This window comes from Sceloporus occidentalis, unplaced genomic scaffold (assembly GCF_023333645.1).
Source record: "Sceloporus occidentalis isolate IW3139 unplaced genomic scaffold, rSceOcc1.0.p SCAF_1, whole genome shotgun sequence".
Taxonomy (NCBI): Eukaryota; Metazoa; Chordata; class Lepidosauria; order Squamata; family Phrynosomatidae; genus Sceloporus; species Sceloporus occidentalis.
The window spans coordinates 77,303,470-77,322,339 of NW_028316981.1; the positions used below are offsets into that span (position 1 = coordinate 77,303,470).

Sequence of the window (18,870 nt, forward strand, 5' to 3'; positions counted from 1 at the left end):
CTTGGCAGACTCTCTCAGCAGCAACAAGGTCCTTCAATACGAATGGACACTGTCTGCTCAAGCCTTCCAACTTCTCACCTCCCGATGGAGGACTCCATCCTTGGACCTCTTCGCCACTCCGGACAATGCCCAGTGCCCACAATTCTGCACCAGGGTGGGCAGGAAATACAGCTCCCTGGGAGATGCAGTCCTACGCAGTTGGAACCAAGACTTCCTCTATGCCTTCCCTCCACTACCACTTGTAGCAAAGATTGTGAACAAGATGACCAGAGACAGAGCCAACGTGATTCTGCTGGCCTCCTTCTGGCCAAGACAACCCTGGTTCACCCCCCTGCTCCACCTGTCCAGGGGTCAATACTTCAAACTCCCAAATTGGCTGGACCTTCTGTCTCACTCTCACGGAGCAGTCCTTCATTCAGACATCCTCAGTTTACACTTGACAGCTTGGAGGATCAGACCCTGAACTCTCCCGAATTGCTCAAGGTCTTGTCAGCTTCTAGAAAAGACTCTACTAAACGATCCTACCCCTACACATGGAATCGTTTTTGTGATTTTGCTACCACTAGAGCTGAACTCTCCAGTCCTGAAGGAGGAGCTACATTGGCGAGGTTGGGCATGCTCAGTGGATGGGAATGGATGGGGCTTCCGCCAGTCTGCTCAGCTTTTCAGCTTCTGAATGGATTCTCTGCGCAGGCGCAGTACCCAATTGTGTGAGGGTACAGATGACCACTCGAAGAACCACAGTTACAGACGAGTAACCTGTTCTTCTCACTTCTTTGTAAACATATATGGGCTCACACCATAAGAATCTCATTTAACCAAAGGGAATGTCTTTAAGAACTCAGTCCTCAGGAATAAGTACAATTTATTTCAGTGGTGGACCTTCTCCCAGGTAAAAATGCATAGGATTGCAGCTAGATTTTTTGTGAGATGTCAGATTCTGGCAGCCCTAGATGCTGGTAGCTTTTGGGAACTCTAACTAGTTTCATGTACTTTACTGCATCATCACTATATGCCTGCAGAATGTCTTGGTATGGAATTCTTTATCTGTCTTCATTTCATAGCTTTCTAATGTTTTTTGTTTTTTGGCAGCGGGTCAGATATTTTCATTCATGGCACCAGTTTGGATTCAGTGTATAACCCCAGAGTACAATTTGAATCTGCAGGAGTAATGACCAATGCTAAAGTGAGTATTCCTCATGAAGAAACATGCTCAGAATGTCTTCATGTGTGCAACCATACACACACTTATTAGATAGTAAGTTCCGTTGGACTCTATGGGACTCCCATTTGAATAAATCGGCTGTTTAGTATTGTCCCACACACGTAAAAGACTGGATCAGATGGATATTTCCCCATACTTGTCCTTAAATACTCATAAATGCCCAGCTGTGCCTGAAAGTACACACAGGGTATGTTTTATTCTGTCTTTAGTGATAACATTTTTAAAAAATGGAATGTAAATTTATTGTAATTTTTTCTTGGGTATCTTACACTATTTTTGGTTCTCCCCACCCCCGCTATATTTCAAATAACTGATTTTTTTTCTTTTACATTTTATTTGCTTCTGCTTACTGTAAAAAAATTCAACCAGTTTAATTACAATTGTAGGATTCGTACCCACTCAGTGTATTAGGGTGGACAATGTGTAGCCCTCCAGATAAGGAATCCATGGATCGAGAGGGTCAATTGTAATTTGTAATTTATAACTGTAATTTAAATTTCCTTTCCCCCTTGCTGATTCAAATTCCCTTAATTTAAACCAGCCCTGTGGCCAGCATGCTAGAACAGTTGTGTCAAGGAAGCCAATGACATGTTCAGCTACAGGTACAGAACAGGCAATACTACTTCATAGAAAGCATAACGAATCTATGGAATTTGTGTGTCCATGTCTTTTGGGGTGCACACGGTGGCCATCAACTATTCACTGTGTCACCTCTGGAGCTAGCAGGACCTCACCCAATTCCCCACCAGACCAACTGATCACAGGAGCCCTATTCACTTGCTGGAAATGAGAGAACTGAGAACTGAAATGGCATTACACTTCTTTACACTAAGCAATCTCCCCCTACACTCCAAACCCTGAATTTCTTTCTTGCCACTTTCCCCATTTAGTCTCACTTGTTTCAGTAATATGGACACCTCAGCTGAACCCAGTATTCCAGCAGTGGACAGATAAATGTAATCAAGCAAAATGAAGCTAAACCATTTCTTTGATTCAACCGTGTTGGTTTCTGCTGTGATGTCTTTAGGAATGCAAAGGGCCTCAGACTGCAAAAAGACTGGTGTGTCAGGGTCCTGCCTATTCATTTGAAAACAAGGCAAACAGTGTACAAGGGAACCTGAATATTTTGATGGATGGAGTTGCTGTGCACAAGGTGTTTCGTATCCGCTACTACCCCAAGCCAGTTATCTACACCTTCAAGCAGGAAGACAAATTGTACAAACTCAACCAAGGGCAGGATGAGATTGCGATCCGTGTAAGTAATGGTATTCCCTACTCAAGGTCTAGGCCCTTTTGTAGGAAAGTACTGTAGACTGGGAGTAAAAGAGCAAATTATGAATCAGGTATAGATCCCATCTCATCTTAAACACTAAGCAGAGTCAGTCTGGGTTAGTGCTTGGATGGGAGAACACCAACAAATACCAGGTGCTGTAGGGGAAAGGCAATGGCAAGCCTCTGAAGAAATCTTACCAAGAAAACCCCATGATACGGTCACCTTGGGGTTGCCATAAGTCAGAAATTACTTAAAGGCACACAACAACAACAATGGAAACAAAAAGGAATAGATTGCCATAAGAGATATCTTCACTTTTAGGAAAACAGCTAGGCATTAGGATGGGGATGCTGAAGCACTAAGAGAGTTTTGCCAAGCATAGAATATTTTCTTGAGAGGCAAAGGCATATATGTATCTAGAACAGGATTAAGTTGGGACAAACAGTGTGATCTGAGCTTTAGCCAGGGGACTCAGAAGTATTGTAAGTGGAGGGGCAAGAATGGTATTTTCCCTTAAGCCATGTCTGTATTTTTTTAAATGTTTGTACAGCACGAAGGGCTGGATGCTCTGGCAAGTTGCATGCCAATCTCCATGACAGTGGCTGGCACAGATTGCCACCCCAGTGTGCTGAGGAATGAGGTGACGTGTCGAATCCCCAAACACCTCGTCATCCCTCTGGATGGTGTGCCAGCAAAGGTAGAGCAACAGTTCTCTGCAACTACCTTCAGTGACATGTGACAAAATGTCCTCTTCCCTGCCTCCTCTGGGCTGTCCTTCTCTCTGCAACTTGCTGCTTGCTTCAGCCATTCCCCTCTTGCCCAATCTGCATGCTTCCCGCCTCCCTTCTCTTTGGTCCTTGTTCGGTTTCCTGTTATTGGCCACAGAAATTATGGGAAACCTGACATGCCAGAAACTGTCCAACAGCTAGATGACATCTCCATCCATTCTCATTCTGGCTAGCTTCTTCCATATGCTTCCACATGTCTTTCCTTTCTTTGTACAAAGGGGTAGAGAAAGTGGAAGGAACTACAGGCCCCGGGGGTGAGTCTGGATTTCTTAGAGTCCAAGTCTGTTCCAGTGGGCTTTGTCAGATGGCTATGCTCTCTTCCTCATGGCACCAACGTTGGTTGATTTCCCCCTTTCTTGCACATTTTTTCCATTCCAAAAGACTAAAATGCCTCTCTGATGGATCAGTGACTGATAGTAAAAGCTTTACAGTAAAAAATGCTGGTATTTTTGGTCTTATTTCTTTGCCTTTTTCCTCACCCACTACTGGAATGCAGACCCTGAAAACGTCTCTGAAATGGAATTTGGCCCTTGTACTGAATGAGGTTCTCCATTCTTCCAGTAGTGCATGTTTAGTAAGGAGTGAAGGAAATAGCTAAGGTTGATGAGGCACTAAGGGGGAAATTCCCTTAAGTTATGTGGAAGTTTCATCCCTCGTCATCTTGGGATGGATTTGATGAACACTATTATGAAGTCTGCCCTTCTTAGCCACTTGTGAGCTCAGAGCAGACTTAATTCTGACCTTTAAGGAAAGTTTGTTTTGTTTATTTAAAAGAATGGCCTGCTGTTTCCAGATCAAACAAGCCAAAGTTCAGTTATAATAGCAAAACATTGGGCAATATTCCTGACTTCCGTTGGCACTGATTCTTTAACTCATTTATCATTAGGGAAGTAATATTCCACTCTGAAATACAATAGGGGCTTTTGACAGTCCTTTCCAGGTTTCCTTTATGACCAACAGATGTAGGGTAAGGGTGCAGACAAGTGGGGTAGAAACAGTAAAGGCTTAAAACAGGCAGTTGGAAGTGGATAATCAGTCCTGACAGTATGGAGTTTCAACCATATGCTAAAAAACAATGACAGTACTTAGCCTTGCAATCACATCCCTACCCCCATTCCAGATGGCACGGTTTTCATGGACACACCCAGTATAACTCCAGATGCTTTCACCTGATCAGGCTCTGCAAGTTTCTCTCAGTGACATTGCTGCTACCAACCAGTGTTGGAATGCATGTACATTTTTTCTTCTCTCTCTCTTTCTCTTTTTGCATGCTTGCTCATTTCAGCATTTAGTGTTGTATATCAAACATTGAAATAGTTCAAGATTTTCCATACTTTGATTCAATCAATTAATCAGAATGGAGACTGCAGTCAATAAATCAGAAGAAAGGTAGGACCTGGAAAGACAGCTCTTTATCCTGAAGTGTCAAGATATATAATTAAATACTATACTTAGGATTGTCCATTCCATCGTATTTTCTATGTATGGTTGTGAAAGCTGGATGATGAAGAAAGCTGACAGGAAGAATATCAACTCATTTGAAATGTGGTGCTGGGATAGAGTTTTATGGATACAGTGGACTGCTGCAAAGATAAACAAATGGACCCTAGAGCAAATCAAAACTGAACTCTCCCTAGAAATCAAGATGATTAAACTGAGGCTGTCATAGTTTGGCCATATCATGAGAAGACATGACTCACTAAAAAAGACAATAATGCTTAGCAAAGTAGAAGGCAGTAGGAAAAGAGAAAAACTGCATTCCTGATGGATAGACTTAGTCAAGGAATCTATGGACCTGATTTGCAAGACCTGACTAGGGTGGCCGATGATAGGGTGACTTGGAAATGTCATTCACAGGGTTGCCGTAAGATCAAAGGCAATTTGATGGCAATTAACAATAAAGAAGGCAAATCGAGCACTACCCAAAGGAGGAGGCAGTTACCCCTGATCTTGATGACATACGAGAGGGATGTCTGTTATCTCTCCTATAAACTTTGTGGGGCAGAATTAGACTGTGTAGCACTGTGATGGTTTCTAACTCACTCCTGGATTTTATTCATTATCTCCTAATGTCGTCTTCTGTCCCCTTATCTGTTGGAGTTCCTCAGGGCTCTGTTTTGGGTCCCCTTCTGTTCTCTTTATACACACTCTCCCTTGGCAAACTTATCAGTTCTTTTGGTTTCTCCTACCATCTTTACGTCGATGATACCCAACTGTACCTTTCCACCCCTAATCTTTTGCCAGAGCTAGAGCAGCAAGTGTCATCCTGTTTAACAGCTGTCTCCCACTGGATGCACCAAGCTCAATATGTCCAAGACAGAGCTTCTTGTTTTCCCTCCTAAGCCCACCCTTCACTACTCCTTTTCTATTTCTGTCAATAACATCTCTATCCAGCCGGTCCAGGAAGCCCGCAGTCTCGGTTTCATCTTTGACTCCTCTTTGTCATTTATCCCTCAGATCCAGACTACAGCCAAAGTCTGCAGATTTTTTCTCTATAATATCGCCAAAATCCGTCCATATCTCTCAGCTTCTACCACAAAGACACTGGTCCATGCCCTAGTGGTCTCACGACTAGACTACTGTAACCTCCTCTTGGCAGGGCTTCCCCTCTCTCATCTCCACCCATTAATTTCTGTTCAGCATTCAGCTGCACACATTATTTCACTCGCTCGCCGTTATGATCATGTCTCCCCTCTGTTGTCTTCCCTTCACTGGCTCCCTCTTCCTTTCCGCATCAGGTACAAACTTTTGCTACTCACCTTTAAAGCCCTGCATGGGCTGGCCCCTCTTTATTTAACTGATCTTCTCACTCCCTACATCCCTACTCGCACTCTCCGCTCTGGTAGCCAAAGTCTCCTCTCTCAACCCAGGATCTTCTCTGCCCCGTCCTGGATCCGTCCCTTCTCTCTTGCTGCCCCTCATTCCTGGAACCTTCTTCCTCTGCATGCATGGCTCATCACTTCCCTAACCAGCTTTAAGGCTGAGCTGAAAACCATATTGTTTAGGGAAGCGTTCTCAGGGAATTTGTGATTGTCATCTGGCTGTCTGACAATATTTGATGTGATGTGATTTGTTTTATATTTGATGTTTTTAATTTGTTTTTTCTTTTCTATATGGTAATTTTATCTATTCCTCTTTTATTGTTATCTTAGAATGTATGCCTTGGGCAGGCTTTTATATACTTTTTAATTTTACCGACTTTGTACAGCGCTGTGTATAATTACAGCGCTTTAGAAATAAAGTTTAATAATAATAATAATAATAATAATTGAGAAAGAGTCATTTAATGATTTCATTACCACCTTTTGTCCACTCAAAATTATTCTCTCAAAAATGTCAAGGGGAAAAGAGATATTTCACTAGAATGAAACAATCTTGTGCAGTGATGGAGCCCTACACTTACCCTTTCCCACCATCTCTTCTTACCTTGTTCTTTTGATCCTCACCTCTTCTTTCCTGGTGCCATCCTGGTAGGAAATGGATCATACAAGAGGTACTCTGATAGTACCCTTCCAGAGTGTAGTCACAATAGACAGCATATCTCCAGCTGAATCCTTACAAGACATCCATGCCTGGATGAAGCAAAAGTTTTGAGCAACCTACACAGTTGCTCTGGAGTTCTTTGCACAACCTTCGGTATTCAAGTGATTCCCTCTTTGTCTGTCTGACAGCCTGTTTTCTACAACAGCAGGAGCATAAGTTTACTAGTGTGCAATACTGTATACACACATGTATAAGATTAGAAATTTTAGTCAAAAAATTGATCCAGAAAACCTGGATTGACTCATCTATGGGTCAATGTAAATTCTTATCAAAAAGTAACCATCCCCTGTGGTAGTGAAATGCAGGAGCACCTAAAAGAAGCACCAGCACATTCTACTCTCTCCTGCAGCACCTCTGCCCACCTATTTGAATGCTTGAGTGGGAAAAATTGCAGCAGCGGCTATTCTTTGACACTTCTCCTCAAAGGAGTGCCAAGAGAAGTCAGGCTTTGAAAAGTTTGAATAAGGCATATGTGTATGTCAGTTTTTCTGCATTAAAATCAGGTGATGTTATCACATTAAACGTGAAGACTATGATCACTGCGAATATAGGCATGGTACAGACTGCCCCAAAGAGGCGGCCTGCAGCCGTCACTGTTCACGCCAGATTGGCAGCCCCTGTGGCCCCAATCTGGCGTTTTTCCAGGCCAAAGAGAAGTGGCAAAATGCTACTTCTCTTTGGCCTGGAAAAGGGGTGCCCTGGTGCCTTAGGCGTCCAGAGCACCCCAGTGGGGCCGGCGCTACAGAGGAGAAAGGGGTGGCTCCTTTCCCTTCTGGATCATTGGCGCGGCCGTTTGATTGCCGCGCTAATGATGCGTGCACTGAAAAAGAGCTCTGTGTTGGAGTTCTTTTCCGCGCCGCCGCCAGGCTGCCATAAGCAGCCTGGGGTGGCGCAAAGACGTCACATCTGCGCTGTGCTGTTTGGACATGGTGCATGTGTGATGTCATCATGGCAGCACCCATGTGGACAGGATGCTGCCATGATGCCACCGCTGGCACATTCTAGGGTTAGGGACCCTAAAATCGGCACCAGCACACCACAAAATGGCAGTCTGTACCACGCCATAGTCACCATTTTCTTTGTTTTGCCTTTTCATACTTTTTTACATGTGCACATTTTCTTAACCCTGCCCATACCTAGTCACATATCGTACAGCCATCCTTTGCTTTAGTTCAGGGGTAGGCAATCTTTTTGAGCTGGGGGCCGGGTTGCTGTCCCTCAGACAACTGGGGGGCCGAAGCCAAAAAATAAATAATTAATATATTTTTTAAAAAATTAAATATATAAATAAACCAGGACAAATGTAGGACAAAATTTTCAAATGGAAGACACTTTTTTTTAAAAAAATGTTAATATAAATGCATGTTTCTGAGGCTTCTATAGACAATTGCCCCCCAAAGGCCCTGGCGGCAATCGGCGGCAGGACCGGGCTGGGGCCGGTCCCAAGGCCTCGCCGGGCCGCAGGTTGCCTACCCCTGCTTTAGTTTCTTCCTCCTCTATCCAGTCTTTAGGATGAGCCAAACAGTTATGCCTGCCGGAATTTTGTAAGTTCTTTGACATCTTTTTTCCTTTGCTTTGTCCTTTGTTACATGCCCCTAAATTTATCCTCAATTTGTCCATGGTTATATGAAAATCCATAATTTTAATCCCAAAACCTGCCCTCGATTTATACATATACACCTGCTGTCCATTGGCTCCTTCTTGGCCATTGGATGTCATTATTTTAGCATGGCTGATAACCTGCTTCCAACACATGTTTTCCTTTTTTTAGATTTGTGTCAATGGAAACTGCACAGACCTAGGTGTTGTGGTTGTGGTGTCCTCCTTCTCCCCAGTTGCTGTTGCCTTGGGGACCATTGTAGCTGTCCTGTTCCTCTGTCTCTTGGCATTTCTGCTCATGAAATACTTTAAAAAGAAGAAGAAAACAGGTAATTGCAAACTTGTCATCACACTTTCCAATCAAAGAAAGGCTTTCAAGTAATGATATTCATTCAATCACATTTCTCCATTATTTTATTGACAGAATTGGGCTCATTCATATGACCCAAAAGATCTGGTAAATGTTGGGATATTCTGTTTCTGAATGTCAGGCCTTGTAACACCTCATAATGGTTATTCCCATGCCTGTATCCAGTCATATCCTAAATATATTGGGGTTTCAGCCACGCTTTATTTCTTGCTTAAGGTGTGGTTAAGTTTCCCCACCCACCCCCTCATCACCCTTCGAACTGAATATCCCTCATGCTCTTCTCCAAATATTCTCATTTCCTATCTGGCACATTTATTTTTTTTAAAAATGTTTTTGTAATCACAATACAGAGGTGCCATAGAGGTAAAGCACCATACTAGTTTAGCACTATATTTGTAGAAAGTCAAGGGAAGATAGAAAAGAAAAGATCATGCTGTGAATGCACATAATGGAAGTGTTTAACCTGGTAACCAGAAATGTAGTGAGGGAAGGAAGAAGGTCAGAGGAGAATATCCATGGCAAAGATCACACCCCTATTTAAGACACAACCAATGAGACTACTCAGGACTACAGAAGAAACTGAGACAGTAGATGCAAATGTGGGGATTTACTCCTGCTTATATCAGAAACTCCCCGGGCTAAAAAGAAACTAGCCCTTGCTTTAAAAACTTGCAACTACTCCCAGAAATTCATGAGAAGTAAGCAAGGACAGCAGGTACATTGTATGTATATTTTTTAAAAATCCCAAAAGGCACAGGACCAACTCCTGAAAAATCTAAAGGTTTTTTTGGCCAGTCTGGATGAGTATTGATTTGCATCTGATTGTGAACACTGATCTGAATATTGACATGTTTTTTGTTTTGACAGGAACTGAGAATTTAGAAAGACTTTCAAGCTTCAACAGGGGCACACCAAACATCCCTCTCCTTCCTTTCAGCACTGGCTATATGGATGCTGCTGGTAAAGATGCATAAAAAGATACTCTTTATAACTACTAGTATTTTGAAGCAGGTGTGGTGGAAGCTTATGAAGCATAACTCAGCTGTGGTAGACATTGGCCTGTCCTAGGGACTTCTCAGCAGGGATTATGCTTAGCATGGACAGCAAGCTTAATGAAGTGATATTTTTTACCCTGCACTAGCAGTGATGTTTCAGGTTAGTGCCAAGATTCATGGCACCAGTTCTGTATCTAAAGTAATCCATGCAGTGTATTTCTAGAAAAGAAAATCGCTATATTGAAGCACCTGATGTTTTCATTGTCTAGTGCAAGGGAGGGGCAACTGGGGAAAGATCAGGGGGCTGCATCATTCCCCTGCACCCACTGGAGGCCGATCACACCTTGATGCCACTGAATTTGCTGTTGTGATGGTGAGAGGTAGACCATAACGCTTTCTGGAAGCTTGATTACTGTTGTTAAAAAGTTGCATGAATTGTTTTAAAGTAGCTGGATGCTACTACCATTGCAAATACTGCTGCAGCAGGAGCAAGACATGTGTGAAAATAGGCAAGATTTTGCTCATATTTAGTCTAGTGATTGTCTTTCTCTCCTGGTTATCTTATGTACTTTAACTGTGGTGCTCTAACAAACATGTGGTGCTCTAAAAAAACATATAGATTATAATCTTCCCAGAAAAAATGAAAGCAAGCAATGAATGGATTTTTTTTCAAAGACCTATGGCTAAGAGCAATAAATATTTTTATTTGGAATAAATTTTGATGACATCTAATTTTAATGTTCTCTCTATTATTCATTGATGGCATTACCTAAGCAGCATCTCCAAACAGAGCCTCCTCTGAAGCACGGTTTGGAAGTGTCTCTTATACAGGGAGCAGTGATGGTTCTGTTGTGCCCTTCATGCGAGTGCCTTCTTACTCGATTAAAAATTTTCGTCCAGAGCTCTTGGAAGAGGTGAAGGATGTTCTAATCCCAGAAGAGCAGCTGGTCATGCATCAGGACCAGATCATTGGCAAAGGTGAGCCCTGGTGAGATTGTGTTGTGCCTTCCAGCCACAGAGTGCAAAGCTTTGTCACTTAGGTACATTTTACAACCCTTGTTCAAAGAATGACCCTTTACCAGGTGTTTCTTACAAGGCATTATATGTTTTCTCTCTAAGTGTTTCTTTAGCTATTCCCTATTACTTCTTGTTGGTTTATGAGGCTTATTGGAGACTGTTAAGTAGTATAAGTGGTTGCTCTTCTTACTGAAATTCCACTGTAGCCTTGTTTGTTTTGCCAGAAAAAGTAGTGAGAAAAGATGGAAATTTTACTTCTTCTCAATTCCTATGAATAAACACCATGTTTTAACAGAAAGTTGGAAAAGGAAATGAACAATAAAAAAAAACCACCAACCAGAGCAAATTTCTATAATCCTCTTACTCAGTTCAAGAACCTTTTCTGCAAAAAGAACTTAGCACCAGGAGCCAGATAGTACCTTGAGAGAGACTGTGGGATACAATCAACCACAGACTGTTGGGTTTAGATTCAAGGGGGTATTGAAATCATCTCCCTAAAATCCACTTCTCACTGTCCTGTTCCAATACCATTTGTTTTTATTTGTGTGTAATGCATTTTTATTCAGCTCTTTTCTAAGATGCTCAGGGTAATGTTTTAGCCATGTTATAGTCTTGTGAAATTGGGTCTGGAAGATAATAACTTCCAAAGACCAACTATAGGAGTCATGATGACTGAGGTGAGGCTTGACTGGCAGATTTTACTTGTTTTCTTAGGCTTTTCCAGATACATAAGGGAGTCCAGTTTGGGCTGTTTTGAGCATTCAGGGTTTAGAGCATGATATGTGATTGCTATCACTTGGTTGAAGTGCAGTATTCCTTGATTCACTTTCAACAACTCAAGTTTAATGCTGAACCTAGGTAGAGGGAGGCAGGGGGGATCAGGCAAAGGATGCAAAGAAGGACATTTGTTATTGTGTGGGTGACTCCAGATCCTTAAATGAGGGCTCCCTAGTTTGTCCAAAGCAAGACTTAGCCACTATACTGCGTCAGATTAAAAATGGATACAGTTCATGCTCAGATGCCTTAATACGCAATCACCTATCCATTTGTCTGCTCATGTTTAAAAACAGAAACACTGGTAATTCATTTCAGTGCCCAGGAGGATTAAGGACCAGTGACAGTTTTGTGATTTAAAATCTTTTCTTAGCTGTTTACTTGCTTTGAATAGATGCAGAAGAAATAATTTACCATTCTGCTTTACAGAAGCCTGTTTTATAACTGGAAATTATTACCAAGCCCCAGTCGACTAGTTTTCATAAGTTAAACTAGCTCCAAGTTCTTCATCGTTTCTGAATTTCACATTCATTCCAGCCATGCTATGATCTTCACTAAAGTTTGTTGAGTGTAACTGACAAAAAGGTTAAAAACACTGGCAGCTGTTTCCTTGTTTTTTACATCCATTCAAGATGACTAGTAGTTGCTAGTTCTGTAAAATTCTGTGGTTTTTGTTCATGAGTTTATTACAACATTTGTATCAATAAATTGAATATAGTATGTTCTCAGCGTCATTAAATTTGTTCTGATAGTGATTATAATAAAGAAGGAGAAGGTGAGAAGTAGATCAGGACTTTCTGGGCACCTTTGGAAGATATGTAATAGATTGGCTTGAGTGTCTGACTCTCTGAAATTTATTGCACTGCCCTTTCCTGTCCTTTCCTGCAGAACTAGGTGCGGGATGAAAACTTTTAAACACAAATTTTATTGCACACCTCCATGCCCATGTAGGAGGCATCCTGTACCTGATCATGGCACCTTGTATCTGATCTGGATATCTTCTGCACCTTTCATACAATGGGAAAATCCCGTTCTTTCAAAAAGTGCTGGAGAAGTCCAGATAAGGTATGGGATGCCATGATCAGGTATGTGATGCCTCCTGCCTGGGCACGGAGGCTTGCATTAAAATCTACATTTAAATTTTTTCACCTTGCACCTAGCTCAGGAGGAAAGGATGGGAAAGGGGAGTGCAATAAACTCCCATATTTAAAAATAGCAACACCTTATTTAGTCTTAGTGGCACACTCATGCTAATAAACTCAAGAATATGAGAGCTCCACACTCGTCCTCGCGGTATTATTGAAATAGTCCTCCTGAATAATCATTCTGATCCTCTCCACTTCTCACCAGCAACAGAATGGCCATGGAGTGGGGCTATCACCACAGAACCATGACTTCTGGGCATGTTAACTTTGGTCATTGTAGAGGCGGGAGAAAAATACCAATGTCTACATCCACAAAAATTATGCAAGCATAAGATGTACTTATGCTTGTGTATGCTGCTAATATTATTATATTTATTTGTACCCCTCTTTTCTCCCCAAATTGGGACTCAAAGCAGCTAATAGGATGCCAGCCTCCGAGTGCTGGTGTTTGGGGAGAAAGTATGTTAGAGGTGAAGGAACAGTATGTATGGGACAGCATTCCTGGGTCAAGGTTTTCTTTGCTTTCTGGAATGTTAACACATCCTCTTGTTCTCATGGCAGCTGGGAGAAAGTTCAATAAAGAACTAATCTATCACAATGCGAAATAATTTTCCATCAGAACTTCTACTAGTATTTTAATATTCACTCTATCTAAATATCTGACTTTGAATTGTTGGTACCATAGAAACTATTCACTATATATCTGCTAACCACACTATAATGTGACATTGCTTGGTTATCTCTTTATTATGTTGTCATACAGAGGATTACAGAACTCTTTCCCTTTTTCATGATTTCTCATTCCCTGAACCTTTAAAATACAATAGAATAGTGCTGTTGCTTCAGATAATTCTGCTCATACCAAATTTTAATATGAGCTTCTTTTAAACAAAGCATTCAAATATCACATTATTTCAGACTAATACTGTAATATATATTATCTCATCCCCAGAAAACCCTTTCTCATTGGAGCAAGTTTTGTGTTGCCTGATGATATTCCTTTAATAATTTCTCATACTGAAATTTCTTCACTGCCTGATAATTCTGTACTGTCTTCAGATCACTTTTTATTGTTAGGTTTATATGGCTTTTTATGCTGCCATATAAACCTAACAATTAATAATCATAACAACAACAATAATAATTTTATTTATATATCCCACCTCTTCCAAGGATTGAAGCGGGATTACATCATTAAAATAATACAATGCAATTGAACAGTCAATAAAATACTAATAATGAATTATACATCCCCATTAGTTCCTTAAAATCTCCAAACATCAATTCATATACCATCATACTTAGAGAGGGGGTCTTAATCATCATCTCTATACCAAATCCGATGGGAAAGCCCACCAGAAGAGATCCGTCTTTAGTGCCTTCTTAAAGGCATCTAAGGTAGTGATAAGACGGATCTCCTCTGGCAGACTATTCCATAATTTAGGGGCTGCAGCAGTGAATGCTCTATGAGAAGTTGTGGTTAATCAAGTATTACAATGTTCCAACCAATTCTTTCCTGATGTTCTGAGAGTGCGGGGCAGATTATGTAGGGAGAGGCATTCCCACAGGTAACTCAGGCCCAAGCCATGTGGGCTTTAAAGGTAATAACCAACACTTTGTATTGTGCACAGAAGCTAACTAGCAGCCAGTGTAGACATTTTAACACGGGTGTTATATGGTCAAACCTAGAAGTACCAATCTGGCTGCTGCATTTTAGATTAGTTGAAGCTTCCAAACTTGGTACAAGGGTAGCCCCAAGTAGAGCACATTACAGAAATCTAAACAAGAGGTTACCAGTGCATGTACTATGCTTCAGTATAAACCTAACAATTGTTCCTTGTCATTCTGTAATGCTAAACTTACTTTATTATATGCAATAACAATTGATCTATCTAAAAATCTATTCACTGATGTTTATTGCTAATATTCTTTTACATAATTATAATATCTTAGTTTTTTATATTGGCTCTGATTATTGTACACAGATTAATCTCTGAGACAGAATGAGAAATCACACTGTGTCCATTTATATACAAAACCAGTACAGGACTGAACTTTAGTATGCAAACTTGTTTAGTTTCTGTAAGGATCTAGTACATGAACCATATTTCCTGATTTTACAACAGGCTAAAGTCTTAAAGATAAGGCATATGATCAGCAGTATCTCTAACAAGTGTATCACTTTGCTCAAGTAATAGTACCAATGTCCCCTAGTTTTAAAAACAAACAAATGACACATTCAAAATGAATATGTCAAAGGCAGGAGAGGAAGCTGGAAGGAAGGATTTGTTGTAATATGTTCATCAGTTTGTATGTTCTTCTGGCAAATGGTTAATAAACGAACACATAGCATGGGAAGTGTGACTATTGGCTTGACAGTGGCTTTGTATTACCATCTTGTTCCCACAGAAGGGAGGAAAGAGGCAAATGAAGTAAAGCTTTATTAGACCAACTCCTGTTTGAAGTGTTGAAAGTGCAGACTTTGTGATTACATAGACCTTCCTTCAGGCATAAATATTTAAAGAGAATAACATTTGAAAAGGTTGTTAGCTTGGTAAATTAGACAGGTTTTTGCAGTGTTATCCTTTCATGCCCAGGTGCTTCCAGAGCAGAAATAAGGTGTGTATATCTCTCATTATGCTGTATTCAGAGCTTCGCAGCCTGCTGGTTGAAACCTGTTGCAAAAGCTCAAGGGAATAGACTGGATAGTATGTGCTGATTTCCCTACTGACATATGTATGTAGTACAGCTTGTTGTTCCTCTCCCTATCCAGGGCATTTTGGGAGTGTTTATCATGGAACATACATAGATTCATCTCAGAGAGAAATACGCTGCGCTGTTAAATCCCTGAACCGTGAGTAACTCTCCTTTATTTCTGAGCAATGGTGGCTGTATTTATGAGCAGTGGTGGGTAGTGGCTTCTGCATCACTGGAATAGTAAATCTTCTGTGAGGTTTAGCCTGAGCGTTGAAGGAAGTAGAAACTATTGAAGGAACTATTACTTTCCCCTAAATAGGTACATTGGATAGCTCTTTTAAGGGTTGAACTATAACACAAAGTGTATCCACTGATCCACTGAAATGAGAGCAGCCAGCTACTGCTGCTTACTATCGTGGAAAAGGAAGCCAAAGGGATCACAAGCCAGTTTCTTATCATTCATCTCTATTTTCATTGATGAATGTCCCAGTGTTGCTGCTGATGTTGTTTAAAATCTGAATCACTTTATGGGTCCCTCAATCAGAATTGAATAATAAAAATGTGGTGGTAGTGGTTCAAAATGACAAGTGAGTAGGCCATTCTACCCTAATCCCTGGGTAAGAGGTATCAGGCTGCTGCAGCTGGACTCAAGTTGACGTAGGTACAGAATTGTAGAGAAATATGTGCCAAGGTGATTGTTGAAGAAGGCCTTTAGATGACTTCCCCAGCAGTGGGTGCCTTAACTTGGATGCTGAAGGGGAAACTGTCCTACTTCGCATTTTTCTTATGCTTACTCAGTGTCACACAGGATAAGAAGACACAATTAGTTTAAGTATCAGTTTCTGCAGAAAAACCTTGGTGTCCCTTTGCAGGGACAATCTACTCAGTTTAGGGTAGGGGAAACACTGACATCATTCAAACTCAGTCTCAGTGCCACAGAATTTTACTAAAGTATGCTGTTAAAGATTACCTGAGGAAGCTCTCACTCTTTCTCTTTGACACACAGTAGGAGACAGCCCTAGATGAGAAAGTGGAGAGATAGAGATGCTCTTGCTTCCTAATCATCATAAGTGAGACATAGGTCCATACCAGGCTTCCAGTGGAGCCAGTCATCCCTCAGGGCTTTGAGTCTTTGAGTGACGCATATTTGTTGGCTGGCAAACTTTCATCTTACAAACTAAGCATGGAAAGCAGAGACATACATGTACCTTCCATCTCTGCACAGTTTTCCTGCTCTGGTAGTCCAGTCCTTTCTTATTTCTCTCTTGGCATCAAGTGTTAGGGTTTCCTTTCCTGATTGTGTTTTTGTTTTTGAGAACTTCCACTAATCTATTTCCAGTTTCATGTTAATGCCTCTGTGCTTCATTGGACTCTCCCCCTGCATTCCAGTAACCTACTTTCTAATAGTTTTATGGTGGCTTGGCACTAATGGGGGTGATCTGTTTCTTCAATACATATACACTGCCTCTCTTCTGTGCCCTTCCTGCCAGGCATCACTGATTTGGATGAGGTGGAAGAGTTCTTGAAAGAGGGGATTCTGATGAAAAGCTTCCATCACCCTCATGTCCTCTCTCTCATTGGGATTACCCTTCCTAAAGAGGGTCTCCCTCGAGTAGTGCTACCATACATGAAGCATGGAGATCTGCGGCATTTCATCCGTTCTGAGGAGAGGGTAAGTATTATCTCCCACATCAGGCCAACCCTTGCTGTTTTTGCTTCTGGATGACAATCCAGAGGCAATCAATTGATATCCTGATCCTAAACCTACCTTTGAGCTGAAAGTGGTCCACCTCCTCTCTGTAAAGGAGAATAGTTTTTGCAGCAGAGGTGCAACCTTAAATCTTCCAGATGGTGATGAACTGTTACTCCCATCATGGTTTGCCACTGGGCTGTTGACTAGGGTGGATGAGAACTGGAGTTCACCAACACCTGGCGGGCCACAGTTTCTCTAGTTCAGGGGTAAGAGAAGATGTTACTTATTGTTCTCTTTGAATATAGTCTGCTTTTTCTTTGGCCTTGTGACGCACCACCCAGCACTCACACAGTGAAGGTATCTTTTTGTTTCCTCAGTATAGGATTTGCATGCACATCTCCTCTGCTATGTGTTTAACACTCTGGGGTGAGCAGTGAAGCTTCTTTCTGGGAGTGGAGGGCAAAAATGTGATGAACTCCACCCTGTAGCACAGCAGATCTTGCTAGCTAAAGCATTTTTGCCCTCCACTTCCAGAAAGCATTTCACATGTACAAACTATTTTATTTCCAGCAGCTTCTACTGCTGCAGTGGGTGTGGGAGTTCCAGGGTCCCTAAAGCAGAAGTTGTTTTGTATTTGGCTTTTTTTTGGGGGGGGGTATTTTTGCTGAGTCTAAGGCTTCTTAAGCAGTAGGAACGTGAGCTGGGAGCTGATGCATCTGCTGCTAGAGAGGCACATAACTTGGTTTTTATCTTCCTCCAATCCTGGTCAGTGGAGAATTGGCTTCTTTTTTCTTCTAAGAGCTGCACTAATCACCTTTACTTCAGCAATGCAAATATAAAACCATCATAGAGTCACTGTAGATTGTCTGTCTCTCCTCTATGGTCATGTTCAGCCTAGTTGTTTACAAAGATCAAATAACTAGTACATACTGTATATTGATGATTGCAGAAAAGTCAATATCTTTGTTGCTGTTCAAAAAAAAATACATTTTGCCATCTTTATCAATAACCTTTTGCTTTCATTCACACAGAACTCTGCCTTAAGTGCTAGAAAGTGCCCCTGGTTCTTCCAACTTTGTGGTTCCGTTTCACTCCAATCCCCCCAGTTCAGCTGATCATTTTCATTCTCTCAACAGGGCTTCTTCTGACTTTTCCCATGTTTAGGTGATGTCTTAGAGCAGGGCTACCTGTATTTACATGAATATGAGTAACAAAACCAGACATCAGCTTTGAAAGGGCATGATTTGCCACTCGTGTTTTCTTTTCTGTGTAATTCTCCCCATGCCTTTAAGCTGATTTACTTCCCATGAGGTTCAATAGGTATTTTTTTTTTTTGACACTGTGAGAACAAATTAGATTGGGGGGGGGCTCTGCAGATGAAAAGTTGAGCTCTGTGCCTCAAGCAGGTGTGGCTCTCCAGATGTTTTTGCAAAATTCCTCAAATTTGCTTATGTTGATTGGAGCTGATGGGAGTTACAGGCCCAAATCATCCAAAGAGACACAGTTCCGCATCTTTGGCCTAGAGAAAGTGACCATCAGTGTCTTGTTACATTTTTGTTCAAACAATTAGCCTTTCTGCCCTGTAGTGTTGTCATTTAAAGGCATAGTGTGCTGATGCAGGCCATTGCATGTAACCCTCATGTAGATTGTCAGATATGTGAGAAGTGAATATGTATATTTCACCATGCATGCACATGGGCTTGTTTTCCCTGCAGATTTCTTCCAATTTTCTACTTGGAAGTATTTTCTGT

The 18,870-nt window shown here is 41.4% G+C and overlaps 1 protein-coding gene across 3 annotated transcripts in view; it reads left to right on the forward strand.

The window, feature by feature from the left end:
- Nucleotides 1-18,870, forward strand: part of MST1R (macrophage stimulating 1 receptor) — an 83,561-nt gene that overhangs the window by 53,263 nt on the left and 11,428 nt on the right. For 2 of the 3 annotated variants that reach the window (XM_089525989.1, XM_089526007.1), the window contains exons 10-17: nucleotides 1,093-1,186; nucleotides 2,253-2,480; nucleotides 3,049-3,195; nucleotides 8,601-8,757; nucleotides 9,666-9,758; nucleotides 10,568-10,771; nucleotides 15,503-15,583; nucleotides 16,917-17,098. In XM_089525989.1, the coding sequence (XP_089382115.1) occupies nucleotides 1,093-1,186; nucleotides 2,253-2,480; nucleotides 3,049-3,195; nucleotides 8,601-8,757; nucleotides 9,666-9,758; nucleotides 10,568-10,771; nucleotides 15,503-15,583; nucleotides 16,917-17,098 (1,186 nt within the window). The remainder of the gene's footprint in view (nucleotides 1-1,092; nucleotides 1,187-2,252; nucleotides 2,481-3,048; nucleotides 3,196-8,600; nucleotides 8,758-9,665; nucleotides 9,759-10,567; nucleotides 10,772-15,502; nucleotides 15,584-16,916; nucleotides 17,099-18,870) is intronic. The other variant, XM_089525997.1, reaches the window with a different exon arrangement.